Genomic DNA, 19,501 nt, shown 5'->3' with positions numbered 1-19,501 from the left:
TTGTTTGAAGGTGTTTTTCACCACCCCCCTCCTCGCCAGCCAAAGACTGTTTCTTCAACTTATCCCATTGAGGGTTGGTCCCTAAATCTTTCCTCCCAGTCTCTATCAAATCTGAGATTTGAGCTGTGGTCTCATTCAAGCCCTAGTAGCTTTCATGACTCTCTTTTTTCTGATACAGATGATTTCTAGATACAAAGTAATTAGCAAATGAACTGTTAATGAAATCTGAGCAGACATATTCAGTCCACAGAGCAGAATTACATTTCTTTCCACATTTAGTGCTTCACCAACAAGGGGTTGGTCAGAAACAAGCAGGCTCTCAGGGAAACTTGTATTTGTGTAATCCAGTCCAGTAACCAAAATACCTCCTTGAATACAACAGAGCACAATGTCTCCAGCTACTGTTGAGGGGCCTTCAAGTCCTCCATCTATATATTAATTTTTTATGACATTGATGCTACCAGATCATCGTAAGTAGAAGGCACATTTTTAGTTGTTTTCCTAGAAGAAGTGGAAAATTTCCACCAATCTTTCTTACTCTCCCAAGAGATCCTTCATACAAAAAAGGAAAAGAGGATGTGACTTGGCCCCAATCCACGGAAGTTCAGCCTGTGGCAGAGACATGATGCTTGCCCACCCAGACGATGACCAACCCTATGACTTTAGCCTTTCTGGACCCATATCACTAACTAGAGGAAGTCATCACCAAAGATCTTTGTCTGACTATAAGATGGCTATTTCTGCAAGCTATTCCCTGCTCTGTGGCCTTAGTGGAGGAACAACCCAGACTACCTCAACACTAAACTCTTCTCCCTTCTAAAGCACACCCCTCCAATCGGAAGAACAGGAATCAATAGGAAAGTTCTTTCTAAACTGTTACCTAGCTTCAAATTTTCTGCATTAAGGGAACTTAAAAGTCTCTAATTTCTTGGTTCCCATAGAAAGAGACAAAAAAAGTCAGATAAACCACAGGACTGTCTTCCTCAGAGACAGGACTTTGTATTCAGAGTTAAGGGATGCAATAATGAAATGCAGAAGAAACACACACACGCCTTTATTATTAGCGGCCAAATCAGCCTCTTCCTTCCTAGGAAGGAAAAAGATGTCCCATCTGCCTGTGGCTTGCAAGTCACCTATACCTCTCAGAATTAAGAGATTTGGGGGAAAAAAAACAGAAGGCTTCCAAGTAAGAAAAAGAAAGCCATTTCTGTAATTATAAAAAGATCATGTCCAAGGGCCGGGCGTGGTGGCTCACGCTTGTAATCCCAGCACTTTGGGAGGCCGAGGCGGGCAGATCACGAGGTCAGGAGATCGAGACCACAGTGAAACCCCGTCTCTACTAAAAAAAAATACAAAAAATTAGCCGGGCATGGTGGCGGGCGCCTGTAGTCCCAGCTACTCGGAGAGGCTGAGGCAGGAGAATGGCGGGAACCCGGGAGGCGGAGCTTGCAGTGAGCCGAGATCGCACCACTGCACTCCAGCCTGGGTGACAGAGCGAGACTCCGTCTCAAAAAAAAAAAAAAAATCATGTCCAAGAAAATGTAGCTGATGTGATATGATGTGATGTAATGTGATGTGATGTGACATGATGTGTGATATATGGCATGATATGACATGGACAATAGCCAGAGGCTGGGTGCAGGTGGCCTCACAGAAGAAAAATGCAGATACATGAGCATCCCTGACAGCAATGACTCACTCCCCTTGGGGAGGGGTGGTTCCAGTTCAGACTAGTCCTAGGACGGCCTGTCCAGTTTTAGCAGTGCCCCTACTGATCTTGAGGTTTAGGTCAGCGGGAGATTTAGGTCAGAACCCCTAGAACTACATAGCCCCTCCTGATTCATAACCATCACCAGTAAAGGCCAGACTCTCACATTAGTCCCAGAAAGGCCTTTCTCTGGAGTGGAAAATCATGACGAGGCGGGGCATCCTGGAATTATCAGAATCACAGCACATCTCATGTTCCTAAGACTGAAGTCAAAACAATATCCTCCACAGAGGCTAATCCAGAATCAGAGTATCTGATCTCATTGCATTACTTCCCTATGTAACTTCTAGTTTCAAGCACCAAAAAAAAAAAAAAAAAAAAAGAGGGGAGTGAAGACTTGGCTCTCTTATTAAGGTCATAATAAAACTGAAAGCAGTAAGAAGAGTCAGAATTTTACACAAAAAATGCCCTGTTGGCATTTGGGGAAATTTGTGTGAAGCCAAAGCTCAGAGGACAAGAAAGAGCTAAAGAATTAAGATCTCTTGGAAAAAGCAGAAAATATCACCCAAAAAGATTTCACCACATTCTGGTAAGTTTGTGTAAACTTGGTGCTTGAGGTAAACCAAATAATTAATGGCTACATAACCACCACTCAATCATTTTCATGGCCCAAGATCCAAAAGCACAGGCATCTGGTAAAGAATATTTTAGCAAATGGTCTTCATGCCACTTCCAAATGCATACCTGTCAACCTTTGGAATCGAAGGACATTCTTGACCATGCTACCTGGGCAAGCAATCAGAATTCTGCGGACTCATGGACCTATAAAAACAATGATGAATTGTCTTTTTTTTTTTTTTTAAGATTCTGTTATTCTGGTTCGGGTTCATTTTTTAATATTTAAAAAGATTTAGTTTCACATGGACAACATGACCCACATAATCACCAGGCTGAGATGTTAAGAATTTTAACTTTTTTGCCACTTTTAATAGGATGTCTCAAAATCTTTTCTCCATAAATATTCAGTTTGGTGTGGGGGTAGTAAACAGTGATAAACCATGTTTGTTTTGAGAAATATAGCCAACATTCTCAATGGTCATAACCCATCTTTGCATATAACCCAATCTGGCAGATGTACCAATCCTTTCGGTTAGAGGTAAAGGATCTATAACTAGATACTTCATGTCTCCCAGATGTCTTAATTCAAAGTTCACATAGAAATCAGAATGGACTTAAATGTCTGTGTCTGATGGCATAAGATTTAGGCTATACATAGATATAGCAAAATTTCACCTCAATCCAATTTCTCAATTTTTTCCTAGGCCAAGTACTCACTGGGCTGGGGCATGTTTGTAGTGTTGGGATAAAAGCTTTTAGTTGACCAGGGTGGGTGGGCATGTTTTATAACTCCATGAATGGAGTACCATGCCACATTCACTGCCCAATCTCAGGGACAAAGTCAAAGGAAGAACCTTCTCAACGTTCTGCCAAATACATATCATCATTGTGCTCATTAGGCTCAAAGTGATTGTGCTCATCTTCAGGATGAAGTCTTGTCACTGCCAATCACTCTTTTATCTGCAGATTTGTTTGGCTGCCACCTTCAGACTCAAGCCTCTTTTCTGGAAGCAAAATATAAGTTTTCACATAGTAATTTTGTTATCACATATTCTAGGTGTTCCAGGTAGGCTAAATGAGAATAAAATTGTATAAATCACATGAAGTTGTAGGTGTCTTCAAATGCTTCAGAATGGCACTAAACATAAACAATTCAACTTCCATATTGCAAATAAAACCTCAGCTAAATGATCTGTGGTTGCCACACAGGCTGTTCACCGATATTTGCTCCTCTCCTTTCTGATACATGGTAGGATTATACTTCTGACCCCCTGTTGAACCCAGCATGGGCATGTAATTTGCTTTGACCAACAAATATGAGCACAAGTGTCATTTCCAGGAGGAAGCCTTAAGAGTCAATAGGATGTCTCAAAATTTTTTCTCCACAAATATTCAATTTGGCATGGGGGTAGTACCTCTTCATCATATTCATTTCTTCCTCTGCCATGATGATCGTCAATATTGTCAATATGACTGCTCTATCAGCCTAGATCCCTGAATAAAGATGATAACAGTATACAACAGAGATACAATGTGAGCAATAAATATACATATATATGAGCTCATTTAGCTTCAGGGATTGTTTCTTACTGCAACATAACCTGACTGATACGCCATAACTTGACTGAAACACCATCCCTTTATAGGAAAGAAAGGCTTGGATACTAAGCACTGTGATAACTGTTACTATAATCCAAAACAGAAGAAACTCCAGACTATACCTATTATACAGCAGCATATAGATGATATGTGGGTATATCTATTACAGACTTTTCTCCCATCTCACCCCTCACCAAAAAAAAAAAAAAAATTCTCAAACATTTGAATAATCCAAATTCTTCAAAATCAATGTTCAAAAAATGAAAGTGAAAAAGACAGAGTTCCGTCATTTTGACCCATTTGTCAAAAGTCATTTGCAGAGTTCCACTTCTTTTCTAAGACCAAGCACATTAATCAAATACAGAGCTTCAAAGGGACTTCATTTTGAGTGACCAAACAGACAAATAAATTAGCTGCCCATGGCTCCTTTGTAATCGAAGAGGACCAGTCTGACCCAAGGGGAGAAGACTAAATCAAAAACCAAAACATCCAAGTAAAAACAGCATCGAGGGCCTTAAACAAACCAAAAAGCCATCCTATACCCTCTCCTGTCCAAGGGTGTTACGTATGAGCCAAGCACATGCGTGTTTATCTACTAATAAGAGAATGCAAACATTCCACATGTGATTGATTTCTTATGTGCTACCATCATAAAAAAAAGTTTGTGTCTGGAATACATATTTCAGACGTGTGGCAGTTTATAAACCTGATCATACATATTATACCTACAACTTACAAAACTTTTTCTCTTTGAAATGATGTGACTCTAGAAGGTTTTCTTCTTTATTTCTGGGAAGAATCGCTTAAAGTTTCTCATTTAAGTAAGTAAAGAACTGCTCGTTTTTAGTTTGCAGAGCTTTTAACTAGTGACTCAGTGAAGAGTGATGTCATATGTTATCCTAGGACTGCTGGTGTGGTTCTCTCTGCTCACTCTAACCATTCCCCCTGTTTCTGTGGCAGGCAGTTAATCCCCGGTTTCCATCCGCTATTCAGCTTCTTCCCAGCCAGCCACAAGCGAACAGCCTCACAAGCAGGGGAAGAAACAGGAAGTCTGACAGCTTGAGTCTGCAGTGGGACCCCTAGTGTTTTCCCACTCCATGTCCTGGCATCGTTCCCCAGAAGTACACACACACACACACAGAGCTCCCATTGTTGCAGACTTCCTCAGCCCACTGATCCTAATATGGAATGCAGCAGGAAACCCATGATTTCCTGACACTCGGCAAGCTGGAGGAAGCAAGGGGAAAAAACTCCATTAAAAAGCCCAGCTTTCCTCCATGTTAGATGTGACTTGGAAAATGAGAAAGATTTAGCAAAATTCCACTGTGTCTTTTGCCAGGCTAAAGACGGGGAGAGCAGAGTAAAACCCTCAGGCTGCTGAAATTTCTAGGCTGTTAGGAAGCCCCTCGAATTCTGTGAAAATGAGGGTTTCTTAAGTCACACTGAGAGCGGAAAGGGGCAGACCCTTTTCATAACTCCCTCAAGTGTGTGTTACCTTTCTTTACCAGCATGGTAAGCAACAGGGCATATCCCAGCCTCGGACATGTCTGTATGATCCAAGGTACCCAAAGTCAGACAGAGTAAACTCAAGCCTGGCACTGGCTTTCCGCCGCTTCATGTGCTTTGGAAGAAGCAGGAGAAGCAATAGCAGCAGGAGTCCCCAGCAGCTGGAGCCGCAAGAATGAACTGCAAAGAGGGAACTGACAGCAGCTGCGGCTGCAGGGGCAACGACGAGAAGAAGATGTTGAAGTGTGTGGTAGTGGGGGACGGTGCTGTGGGGAAAACCTGCCTGCTGATGAGCTATGCCAACGACGCCTTCCCAGAGGAATACGTGCCCACTGTGTTTGACCACTATGCAGGTAAGAAAAAGTGGGAAACTCTCTGCATCCAGACAAACGATGCAGGGGGCGATACCTTAAGTTCAGAGGGGCCCGGCTCATTTCTAATGTCAGTATCGGGTGCGGGCCTGGCAGTAACCAGGGAGCTTAGCGTAGCGTACAACCCAGGACTTGACTGTTGGTAGAACAATTTGTGCATCAATTTGTATGGTAACACTTTTCCCCCTTAAAGCGAATGGGTAACGCCAGGAAAATACTCTGACGTGCCCTCTAGATTTGGGGGCCAGAGCTTTTACTCAACATTTGCCTCAACATTCATTAAAATTTTACTGTGAACATTTTTAAATGCAGTGGAATTGCATCACAATTCTTTTCTGCCAAAAAAAAAGAATCACCACTAGACACACAAATGGTGAAAGGATTGTTCTTGCCGCTCTTTGCGTATTCACCTCATGCCATTTATAAATGAAAATGCTAAGATTAATAAAACACTCGTTTTTTCTATAACAATTGGTGCTATAATACTATAGTTTTGTTTTCCTGGGGTCATAGATTGGGGGAGAGTTTTTAAAAGGTTTTAAATATCCTTTAAGCAATCTGTATCTTAAAAGAAAAATGTTTAACATGTTTTTAAAAGTAAAAATACAAATAAAATCTGAATCATTTTAAAGTATGTCCTGAAAGGACAAAATGCACATAAAATATTTTAAAGCATGGCAGTTAAGACATTGTAGTCACAACTTGCAGGGGACCTTTTATTTTTTGAGTGTGCTAACATTTGTAGGTGTACTTGTCTCGGTGATAGCATTATCTAAATTTTTCCATTTTGATTCTTACTTTTTTTCTTAATTTCCAAAACAAATTTTATTAAGTTTATCAAAAGCAAGTTGATGAAATTCTTCAAGCTTATAGTAGCCTACATTTTATAACTTTTTATCACAGTGATCTTTATCAGAGATCTGAGACCTCGTGAATGGAAAATTTCTCCTCCTTCATTTTGGCTTTGGGTCAGGTTCAACGAAGGGGAAATGGCCCACAGGAAACCAGCATGAGTGTCTGCTTGGCAATGTGGCCATTTGAAATCCTCCTTCTATAGAAAGTAGCTTCTTTTCCAGAACTAAGCCATCACCTAAGTCACTGCTTCCCCCTACACTTACATGATGTACAAAAATGTTACACGGCACACAGGGAGAGAACCGCAGTGAATACAGTATCCATTTCCCAGCAGGTTTTTCTATATTTGTAGAAATTAAGAGCAAATTTTAATGCTGGCTCACTTAAGCCTTTCTGAAAATATAATAACTATGCCCAGAGAAGAACATTTTAATGAGAACAGAATAAAGAGAAGAACAGGTTGACTTTCATCTTGAGAAAAAAACTAATTATAAAATTTGAGGGTCTGCGCCTTGAGAAAGTTCCTCAGATTCTTCTCCTGAAAGCATCTTAGCAAAAGTTATTTATTCTACACCTTCTTTCTGCCAAGAAAGGGAAAGTGGCTACTTTATTTCAAAAACTTTTAAATCAAAGGTGGAACTGAAAATCTAAAGGGAGGGGCTTCAAATGCCTATGAAAATTATGTATCCAAATCCCCATGTATTCAGGGAGCGAGTTACACTATGGTATCCAGGAAAAAAGAGAATCAAGTCAGCCTATAAAAAATCTACACTAGAAATCAAACAAAGGCTGAACCACAGCTAGATTCCACTAGGCTCCAACAATTTTATATTTTAGTTATGTACACACTTACTATTGTTGAGCATTAAAGCATCTTAAAGATTTTGGCTAGTCTATTATTTTAGCTCCCAAGAAATCACAGCCACTATACTCAGAGCAATACTTTGCACATAGTAAGCATTCCTAAACATGGTTACTTTGATGTACACTTTGTACCTCTTTAAGTATATAATCATCTCATGTGGTTTCAGTAAGGTTAAAAAGAGAATGGAAACATGAGCCACATATCTAGGACTGTAATGAAGTGGTCATTTCTCTTTTTTTCTTTTTTTTTTTTCTTGAGACAGAGTCTTGCTCTGTCGCCCAGGCTGGAGTGCAGTGGCATGATCTCAGCTCACTGCAACTTCCACCTCCTGGGTTCAAGCGATTCTCCTGCCTCAGCCTCCTGAGTAGCTGGGACTACAGGCACATGCCTCCATGCCTGGCTAATTTTTGTATTTTTAGTAGAGACAGGGTTTCACCATGCTGGCCAGGCTGGTCTTGAACTCCTTACCTCGTGTTCCGCCTGCCTCAGGCTCCTAATGTGCTGGGATTACAGGCGTGAGCCACCGCGCCCAACCAGAAGTGGTCATTTCTATAAGCAGGGGGCTCTTCTCCACCACAAAGACTTGAGTTCCTTTTACCAGCACTCTCCTGATATATGATCTGGTTGAACATAAATCCTTAGGCAGTAACATGAGAATCTACAATCAATTGTAAAAGAACTAAATGCCCTCTTCTCCATTTGGATCCAGTATCTAGTTCCTGGGTCCTACTGGCCTACTTTAAAATGACAACCTGCAGTTGAGTGCTGAGACTTTAGAAGCTATAGTTTAAGTCATAGAGAGCCTATCCATTGAAGACTTTTTACTAATAACTGCCCAACCCAGAAAAGTAGAGATAAAATAATAAGGATGGAAATACAACCTACTGTGCAAGATGGTGATCTCTGAAGTCAGATAGCCCGGTTCTAATACTGGCTCTGTCATTTACTCTGTGGCCTTGAGCAATTTACTTAACCTCTCTGTGCCTCAGTTATCACAAATGAGAAACAGGGACAATTAACGTATTAGAATTGTGTGTGAGAACAAAGTGATTAACATATGTAAAGTTCTTAGAACAGTGCCTCATGTGTGGTAAGAGTTAGGTACATGGTAGCTATTAAGAATACAGTCTCGATACTTCCATACAGCCAGGAAAAGGAATGAAAATGTAATTAAAAGATAAAGACTACATGAAGGAAAAATGTAATTACAAGAGTATCCTTTAGAAGAGTAAGGTAGGATGGAGTGTATGTATTTTCTTCATAAAATAGTTACCATGTTTATTGATAATTAACAAATATGTCTATATGAGGTAACAGTAATGGGATATTAAATTGGGAGGGGAAATATCAGTTTTGCATGAGTAAAAACTATGCAAAATTGTTTTGAATGAGTTTATTTTTGCAGGAAAAATCAACAACCAGCTACAAAAAACAATTTTTAAAGTTCTATAAATTCTGATGTATCCCTACCTCCTACCTACCAAAATCCAAAAGCACATCTGCTCCGTGTAGCTTTCCTTGACTCCCCAAGAATGATTCCCTGTTCCATCTCCAATCCAGTTTCACAAATTTGTTTACATCTCTAGGATCTTCCACTATCGTATAACAATTTATATGCTTCCTTATTTTCCCATCTCTGCTGTGCTGGAAACCCCTTAAGGGAAAGGAGCTGTGTCTTTCACGTCCTGTGAAATCCAATAGTCAATTCTAGTCCTCCTCTTGATCTCTTGGAAGCTTTTTTTATGGTTCATTACCCTCCTTCCTAAAACATTTTCTTGGCCTGGTTTCTGGGATGCCACATTCTCCTGGTTTTGTTTCCACTCAACAGCAAATCTTTCTCCATCTCCAATGCCACCTCCCCTCTCTCTTCCCAACCACCAAATGTTGGGAAACACTGAAACCTCAGTGTTCAGTCCCTGGGTCCTTCTTTATTTACACTTAGGGTATGCTTGATTGTATCTAGTTTTGTAACTTTAAACATCATTCATATCCTGATAACGCCAAAACTTGTAGCTACACCATCAAAACCCTCTGAGACTCAGATTCATATAGCCAACTATTTGAATATCTAATAGGCATCTCATTCCTAACTTGTCCAAACTGAATTTTTTAACTTCCCCAGTCTACTCTTCCCCTAGGCTTCCCCATGTAAGTACATGACCACTCTTTCCACCCAGTTTCTGCAAACAAAAACTTTGGTATTGACTCCTTTCTTCCTTTGACAACATTCCCCTCCCTTTCCATTCAAACCATTAGTTATCATCCCTTCCTCCTACCAATCAGCTCAACATTCAAAATGCATCCCAAACCTGATCACTCATCACCATCTTCGTTGCCTTCACTCTTGTCCAAGCCACCATCATCTCTCATCCAAACTACTATAATCAATTCCCAATTCCCTACTTCCAGTCTTGCCCCCTATCATCAATTCTCCGCATAGCTGGCAGAGGGACTGTCCAAAACCCCAACTTCTCCAATCACTTCCCTTAACACTCAGACCCAACCCTATATTATGTTGTATATGATGCACTCCATGACTCAGTCCCTGTTATCTCTCCAATCTCATCTCTTAACACTCTCCTCGTCAGTGTTTTTGCTGTAGCCACACTCACCATCTTGCTATTCCTCAAGCACACCCAACTCCTTCCCTTGAAGAGTTTGTACTTGCTTTTTCCCCAGTCTCATACTATTCAGCTAGATCCCCCATAGCTTCAATTGACCACATTATTTAATGCATGTGTGCTTCACACACACACACCACACACACACTCTCTCTTTAACCTATCTTGCCACATCTTTCATTATAATAGTTAATACTACCTGATATTATATATGTATTTGCTATCTCCAGCTTCAAAAAACAAAGTCCCACATGTTACAGACTCTCAACAGTCTCTCAACTCAGATTATTCTCAACTGAATAAATGAATTACTATGTCTTCGCAATCTTAGTCCTTCCAACACTTAGATAGTTTCTGGTCCATTAAAACTTTGATGAATAAATGAACAAATTGCTTGTCCAATAGATATCTCTTTAGGAATGAACATACAAAAATGTTTATTACATTTATTACATTTCTGAACTATTTTATTCTAATTTTAAATAATCATTTTATGCCCACTGTAATTGTAAATAGCATTGAATTTTCTTTTTTTTCTTTTTTTTTTTTTTTTGTGAGACGGAGTCTCACTCTGTCGCCAGGCTGGCGTGCAGTCAGCTCACTGTAACCTCTGCCTCCCAGGTTCAAGCTATTCTCCTGCCTTAGCCTCCCAAGTAGCTGGGACTATAGGCATGTGCCACCACGCCCAGCTAATTTTTTTCTATTTTTAGTAGAGACGGGGTTTCACCGTGTTGGCCAGGATGGTCTTGATCTCTTGACCTCGTGATCTGCCCACCTCAGCCTCCCAAAGTGCTGGGATTACAGGTGTGAGCCACCACACCCCGCCAGCACTGAATTTTCTTGACCTAAGTGGCCAGTGTCACATCTACTGAATAGCTTAACTATATAATGTGTAAATATCACTTGGGATTCCTTCATTTACATTATATTCAAAAGCTGACATACATTTTGGGTGCCTCACTCAAACTCCTCTGGTTCTAATATACAGAGCATATTTCAGAGTAACCCTAAGTTTGGCTGACGGCTAGGTCTAAAGGGTAGGAGCTGTAGGATGAAGGTGGGAAAAGTCACTCTTGTTTATTACAAGTGTGCCTAAGAAACAACCCTGGGCTCTGCTCCTTATTCCCTTCCAGGGATGAATCAATGTGTCCTAACAATCTTTAGAGCTTTCACAGCTTACCATGGAAGAATTGCATTTCTTCCCCCATCCTATCTTTAGTTTTGAGTTTTGTAGCAGACCCCTCACTGGTAAAATATTCTTACCGATTAATGTTTCACTTGACATATAGCCTAAGGATAAGAGCTCCATTTTGAATTTAGATTGTATGTTGAGTTAGATTGAGTACATGGTTTATATGTCAGGGTACATAGGTGTGTAAAATAAGCTCATTCCAGCTGAAACCTCTTTATGATGTTCACCATTTCCACCATCCTCTGTATTATTTTGTCTGTGAATCTTTCTTCTATCACCCACCCTCCTAGAGCTTCTTTGTTGAAAGCCATCAAATTTGGAAAACCACATGAAGCCACTATTTGCAAACCCAGGCTGCCTATGCAGGAAATTAACACAATTCATGGAAAGAAGAGAAATCCAGTTATTCTATCAGCTGATTGAGATGTAAAAGGAAGTTGTTTTTACAGAAAGCTGAAGGTCAGTTCTAACTTTTTCCACTTAGTTAAATGGTGATCAGCCCGAAGTAGACAGTCATAACCTTAATGGCCAGAGCAGGGGGTGGGAAGCAGGTCCAACCCACAGGGGAAAAAAATAACATAATTATAATAAATAGTGAATAAAAATAAAGTCCCAGGTTTATAAAAGGTTGTGACATAGTTCTGCTCATTTGGGAAAATTTATTCAGAAGTTTCTCTTTTGCTCTTTCTGAAGACACCTGAGAGTCTCTCATATCTGTAATCCCAGTGCTTTGGGAAGCCAATGCACAAGGATCCCTTGAGCCTAGAAGTTTAAAGTTATAAGGAGCCATGATCATGCAACTGCACTATGACCAGGGCAACAGAGCAAGACTTCATCTCTAAAAAAAAATTATGGATACATTAATGGTTGTTCTTATTTACTTATAGAGTATACATGATGTTTTGACATAGGCATATAATGGGTAATGATTAAATCTGGGTAACTGGTATATCCATAACCTCAAACATCTATCATTACTTTGTGTTGGGAACATTCTAAATCTACTCTTCTAGTTATTTTGAAATATACAATAAATTATTGTTAACTATAGTCACTCCGTTGTTCTACTGAATACTAGATTTTATTCCATCTAACTGTATTTTTGTACCTTGTACCAAATAGCCAACCCTTCTTTATCATAAGATGCTATCATTTTCTCAACTTTCCTGATGAACAATTCCTGGCACAAAGATACTACTCTATTTCCCTCAAGGCTAAATTGCTTGTAATGGGGTAAGTGGAGGCCATGGAATAGTAAACAATATAAGCAGTATATAGCTAATAACAATAAAAGAGCCACTGTTAGTTAGGACCTGCTAGTAACAAGTAAACCCAAACATGTAAGGGATTAACTCAATGGCAAGGTATTCCTTGCTTATGTGATGCTCCTGAGCAGGTATTCAAGTCAGTAGGGCTGCATTCTTCTATGTGGTCATTTAAGGTCTCAGGCTTCTCACATCTGGTAACTCTGACATCCCCTAGGATTTCAGTTATCTGCATCCACACAGCCTAATGAGAAAGAGCGTGGAGAAACTTGAATGGAAAGTTTTACGGGCTAGGCCTGGAAGTGACAAACTTCGTTTTCAATCACACTGCATAGGAGTTTATTTAGTCACAAGGCCACGCCTCACTGTAAAGGAGGCTGGGGGGAAAGCCCCTCTATGTGCCCAAAAGAGGGAAGAATGGATTTTGATGGAAGCTAGCAATCTCTGCCTGTATCAGACTCTGTGGCCACCAAATATCCTTCCACATTTTTTCCCACATGTAAAAAAAACTCACTCTTTTCCCCAGAAGGACCACCTAGAGTTGCATTCTGGCACTGCAACTGTGTCAAAGACCAGCATCTGTTAAGTGATGCATGATTCTGTTCATTTGATCTAAATGTAACTCCTTGTGATCCAATAAAAGACAAATTATCTACCCATATACACCATTTGCCCCGTGCAATGGTGGAACAGGAATGGGATAATCAAAACATTCAAACTCCCTTTCAGAAAGGGAAGAATGGGAGATACATTGCAATAATAGAATTCTGATGACAATCCTGATAGTGTCATCTATTAATGGAATCCAGAAACAATCATTTTCTAATTCTTTGAACCCATGAAAATCTGTGTTCTATCAATCTCAGCTTTAAAAACAACCAATTCATCTCTTCCCTTTCTTATAACACCTTGCTAAATACGTAAAATAACAATTAATACATACAAACATTCTGTCATTTTCCGGTCTCTTCATAGAGTACTATGGACTCAGTGGGAAGTAGCTTTACCTTCCAGGTTTCACAGACAATAGTTTTACAAAATGTTTTGCCACAGTATAACACAGATCATCTTTCCAACCTGCTCTGTTTTGTCACCATCTGCCACCTAACAGCTAAGCCAACAGCACATGTATTTTCAGGTTTTTGTAATGATGGCACCATACTACTAGGTAAGCTAAGATGTGTAACAAATAGGCCAAAATATATAAGGGTTCAAACTATTACAATCCTATTTTCTTACATAATTACAACATGTATTTTAGATTTAGAGGGTACATGTGCAGGTTTGTTAGCTGGGTATATTGCATGATGCTGACATTTAGGATATGAATGATCTTGTCACCCAGGTGGTGAGTACAATACCCAATAGTTAGTTTTCTGACCCTCGCCCTCTTCCTTCCCTTCCCAACTAGTGGTCCCCAGTATCTATTGCTGCCATCCTCCTGTCCATGTGTACCCAGTGTTTACCTCCCACTTATAAGTGAGCACTAATGTAGTATTTGGTTTTCTGTTTCTATGTTACTTTGCTTAGGATAATGGCCTCCAGCTGCATCCATGTTGCTGCAAAAGACATGATTTCATTCTTTTTTATGGCTACATAGGATTCCGTATTGTATATGTACCACATTTTCTTTATCCAATCCACCATTGATGGGCACCTATGTTGATTCCATGTCTTTGCCATTGTGAATAATACTGCAATGAACATGTAAGTTCATGTGTCTTTTTGGCATAATGATTTATTTTCTTTTGGATATATACCCAGTAATAGGATTGCTGGGTAGAATCCTGCTTTTGGTCAGGTAAGAGACCTTGGCAGGTCTTCAGGTTGGTGAGATAGTTCTGTTCCATGTTGTCATTCAGGGATCTACTTTTTTCCATCTTGTTACCCTACCATCATCTAGGGCTTTGTGGTGCTCTGTATCTAGACATTAGAAGATGAAAGACTATGGAGGAGTAAGGGTAGGGAGTGGTGGTATGGGCCAGGCTGACAGGTGGCATGCATCACTTCTGTTCACATTTCACTGGAGAGAACTTAAACTGTAGGCCACACATTATCACAAGAAAGGCCAGCTATGTGCCCAAAGAAGGGACAAACAGACTTTAATAGACACTTAGTCATCTTCACCACAGTCATTAAGTTGAAATTGCTTATACCAAATACAATACGCACAGATAAACATATCAACTGCCTTAGCACCATATTTAACTCCCTATTTATTCCACTACATATGACGTACCTATATTTCCCAAACTTGCCTGGGAAATATAAGCTTTTCTTCTTGTCATAAGAAAAGCTTACTTGTTAAAAATGCAGATTCTTTGGTCCATATAAGGGCTTCTACACCAGACCCATTTAGAGACAGAGCTGTGAATATGAACGTCAATAAGCTTCGTAGACATTTCTAATTAAGTAGAACTTGTGACACTGCTGTTTTAGAGTTCAAACCCATTTAGATATCACAAATGTATATATTTTCAGCTAATGTGACTTAGTAGGTTCAGAAAACCCTTCTTTATGCTGTAATGGTGCCTATGAATCAAGCCAAAAGGAGCAATTCTATAGTCAACCATCCATCAGTAAAAAGCAATTTAAAAACAGATATGCATGTAAAATTTCTTGACTTGGGAGTTTCCAGCAGATTGCGTCAAACAGAAAAGGCCTTTAGTGCCTCTTGGAAACAGCTAGCAAATTCCTAAGTGAGGAACCAGGGTGCTCTCAAAAAAGATCTGTACCTGTGGTGGGGACATAGAGAGCTCCTGGAAGAAGGAGAATACAGAAGGCTAAGAACAGAAAGTACTGGGAGAGGGCTGGTGCAGGGTGGGAGGAGAAGCCTCAGGGAGTCAGACTAGAGGCAAGTGGGAATTCTGATGCATAGCAGTAAGGAGACTAACCTTACTACCCAAGGGCAGCCATGGGTAGACAAGTACCAGCTGCTGGGGGAAAAGCCTTGAGCTTGGGCATAATCTGCAAAGCTACATATGTGTGAATCACTCTGCCAGTGAAATAAATAATCAACATGACTGTAAGACCTTCAGAGGGGTCACTGAGGGAATTTAGAGAGCACCTGCCCTCATAGGAAGAAGCAAAGGAGTCTTTAAAAAACAGGAAAGAGCCTGGGATCTTTGGGGTGGTTTTGATGCAGTTGTGTTTTGGAAGCTATGATTTGTTTTTCCACATTCATCCAGCCTTGTGATTATGAAATGAACAGTAAACATCTGTTTCCTCTCTGCAAATCCTTCTGTCCTTCTTCATGCTTTGACCTAACATTTGGGGAAAAGGAAAGAAAACAAAAACAGAAAACCTCTTACAGTACAAGTTCTCTGAGTCCAAAAAGACCTCTACTTAGGTCTTCCTGAAAGAGAGATGCATAAATGTGGGGAGAGGCAGATATTTTGTAACCGGAACTCAGCCACCCTTATCTGGACAGCCAGTTTACAATCACTCTTACTAAACGGGGACCAAGCCTTCCTTTAGTCTCTCCAGCTGTTTTAATACAAACTGATAAATCAACTGGATCCAGATTGCCAACAAGAGAGAAACAACACTCTGCATGGCCTGAGCAGAATGCACCACAATGAACAGAATGATTCTTGATCTTTTTGCAGCAAGTTACTTAATTATCTAACATTAAGTAGCTGAGTATTTACTGTATGTCCAGCCCTGTGTTGCCTTTGTTATCTTGCTTGAGCTTCACGTTATCTCTAGGTAGTAAGTATCCTCATTCCACAGATAAGAAAACCGAAGCTCAGAGAAGTGACATGTCCAACGTCACTCAGCAAAGAAATAGCAGAATTGGGATTCAAAACTATCAGCTCCGCAAAGGGGGCCCACTCTGATTAAGTTGGTCCACCTTTCAAAACCTATTTATCTCCTCTGTCGTTATAATTTTCTTTGTTTATTTAATTTTCCATGGCTTGTCTCCCCCTAGAATATACAATTCCTGAAGGCAGGGCCCTTTCTGTCTTGTTTACTTTTATGTCCTCCATACCCGGGAATGAGCCTACAATATAATATAGCCACCCAGAACTGTTTGTTGAATGAATGAATGAATGAATGAATGACATCCAAGAGTCTCAGTCTTAACCAGTGCACTACACTGAAGTTAGCATCTTATGTGGACACTCAGGATAATTTTCTATGTTGAAATTATTTTATCCTCTCACATGCTGAAAGGATATATTGCAAGCACCATAAGCATACATTAAAATAGATTATATTCACCTTATTTAAAACTTGTAAACAAATTGTTTTCTCTGGAAAAGAAAACACCAAAAGGTTTTGCTTCCAGTCAAATTTTAAGCCTATGAGTTCTGAGTGATTTAGCTAGGCATAAAGTTGTTTTCCTAATTATATTGAGGATTTCTGTTCTACCTCTGTTATATTCTGATGCTATATCTTAGAGGCAAAGGGAAAAACTTAATTACTTGAAGTATGTGCTGCATACATTTTTTCAAATAATGAGATTAATTAAGAGGAAAAATAATAAGCAAGTAGTCTCCTTAATATATGCCAGGTACAAACCTCCTAAGAATTGTGAAGAATGTTCATAAAATCTAACTGTTCATCTCTTAGAAAGTACACCAATTTTCAACTGGTATGCTTGCAAGAGATGCAATGACTGTGTTCACATTCATTCATAATGGGGCACTTTATACTTGTCAAAGTAAGAATTATTAGGAGGAAAACAAGGCTATGCTCTCTCTCCTCAGGAGTCTTCCTCTCTGCTCATATTGAATTAGCTTGCACTGGAAGCACTAAATGCTCTTTTTTCTAAACTAAAATGAATTTCATATGACATTTGCAATAGTTCAAGCTGCTAAATAAGAGCTTTAAGAGTTTTCCATAGTAAACACACTTTTAACCAAACTTTTCAAAAGAGACAAAGAGTTGATGCTACATCTTAAGTGTCAATATTAGGCATAAACTTTGCTGTAGAGATTCTACTCTATTCATTTCATTCATTTAGCCTCTTAATAAGTCTCCATATCATGTTCTTTCTTTTGGATAAACTAAATCTGTCAGGCTGGTCAGAGCCATTTTCTTTCCCTCAAGCTGAGCAAAGATGAAGAACACCTCATTATTATCCTCAGAATAATTACTCTTCATGTATTTCAGGACCTAGAAAATTCTCATCTCTGTCATCCTCAGATGATACACCCAGATCCTTCTCACTCCCCCATAGCTACTTGACCTATTCTTTTCCCCTTTTTTAATGGACAGCTTTTCATGTATTCACTGCAAGTCAATCACAAACAACTTGCATTTCCAATCTACAGCAAGCACACAGTCACTCTTGCACTTTTTGGCAGGAATAGGTATCTTGTCAACATGGTTAGGTGCAGTCCAAACAGGATGTAAACTCTAAATAGTCTTTTAGATTACCTCTTTTTCTTTTTTCCCCTACGTATGCAAGCTAATTTAGGTCAACCTAATTAAATGTAGACAACCGAAGTCACCAATGAGAGTACTACATTTCTCTTCTGGCATTTTAATAAATCTCCATTCAATTATCCCAGGTTTATCTACATTATAATATCATGTTAAGGCTTTCAAAAGACAGGATCTCTTTAGATCTAAGAATTAGTATCATTGTGGGATCTTCATATAAGTTCAAGGGACCACATGGCACCTAATTAGAAATGCCTATGAAGCTTATGAAATTCATATTCATAGCTCTGTCTTTAAATGGGTCTGGTTTAGAAGCCCTTTTATGGACCCAAAAATCTGCATTTTTAACAAGTAAGCTCTTCTTATGACCAGGCAAGTTTGGGAAATATAGGTATGTCATGGCACTTGAAGAGCATACTTAATCTTGGCTCAACAGTTTTTGGTATCATAGGAGGCATTTTCGTCCTTGTGATTACATAGATCACTGTGTTTTATAGTAATGTATATGGTATCATTTTAATAGACGGTCTAGTTTTACTAAGATTTAGTATGCAGTACATTACACTTCATCTTGAGTTATTCTTTTGCTTCATTCATTTCCTACCAGTTAACACATTAAAAGCTTCTTAAGGTTAGTGCACATCAGCCAAACATCCTATTTAGCAACCTCACCAACTGCTACAGATCCAATTCCAGTTTCACAAAAGATACTCTATACCAGGGTAATCTAGAACTCATCAGATTTTCTGGACACAGAAAGAAATCTTAGGCTGTAAGCTGTAAACAATCCCTGAGACAACTACAATTGACCACAAGTTATCTTGGAGCCTACTATTTCATCAACTAACCTTAAGTATAGCATATACAAAGCAGAAGAAATGGATTTGTGTCATCATAAAAGTTGTTATATGTGGTTCCTCAAGTAATTTCCAAGACTCTAACTGATGTCCGAGTGTTGCACTTATGGTAGGAGAGGAAGAGTAGAAGACGGTTGGGATATAGATAAATAGATATATAGCTTCAATGTCACAAGGAGCTAGTAAATTTACCATAGTTTTCCTTTGTGATGTCCTTACTGCCTCAGCTTTCCTATCTTTCACCATCTCTTGAGCAATTTAGAAGCCTGTTCCCTGTGAAATGAGGAAGAGAATTATATTTTATTGGCAGACACTTAGCTCCACTTTTACAGCCAGTATCTAGTTATTCCCATAAACCCTGCAATTAACTCAGAGCCCAGAAAAGAGCACCACTCAGAGCATTTTGAGGGTGAAAAGGGTCAGCCCACAGAAGGATCCATTTGTTCAGTAAAAAAATGTTAGCATTTTTCCACTTCTTTGAAAATGGGGACCAGCACCTTTAAACAAAGTATCTGATAATGGTAACTTCAGAGGATTTAATGCACTTTTTTTTTCATTTCATGGTTGTTAAAATCAGGAATCTACTAATCAAGAAAAATTGTTTTTTCTTATTTAGGCTTTTTGCCTTCTTCTACTTCTTTTTTAAAGGTTTC

General features: G+C 39.4%; 1 protein-coding gene across 1 annotated transcript in view; it reads left to right on the top strand.

Moving 5' to 3' along the window:
• The first annotated feature begins 5,125 nt into the window (after positions 1-5,125).
• RHOJ (ras homolog family member J) overlaps positions 5,126-19,501 on the top strand; it is a 91,612-nt gene continuing 77,236 nt past the window's right edge. The window contains exon 1 of the mRNA XM_055289148.2: positions 5,126-5,784. Within this exon, the coding sequence (XP_055145123.1) occupies positions 5,607-5,784 (178 nt within the window). The 5' untranslated portion in view covers positions 5,126-5,606. The remainder of the gene's footprint in view (positions 5,785-19,501) is intronic.

This window comes from Symphalangus syndactylus, chromosome 8 (genome assembly GCF_028878055.3).
Source record: "Symphalangus syndactylus isolate Jambi chromosome 8, NHGRI_mSymSyn1-v2.1_pri, whole genome shotgun sequence".
Taxonomy (NCBI): domain Eukaryota; kingdom Metazoa; phylum Chordata; class Mammalia; order Primates; family Hylobatidae; genus Symphalangus; species Symphalangus syndactylus.
This window is presented reverse-complemented; position numbering and strand designations above follow the sequence as displayed.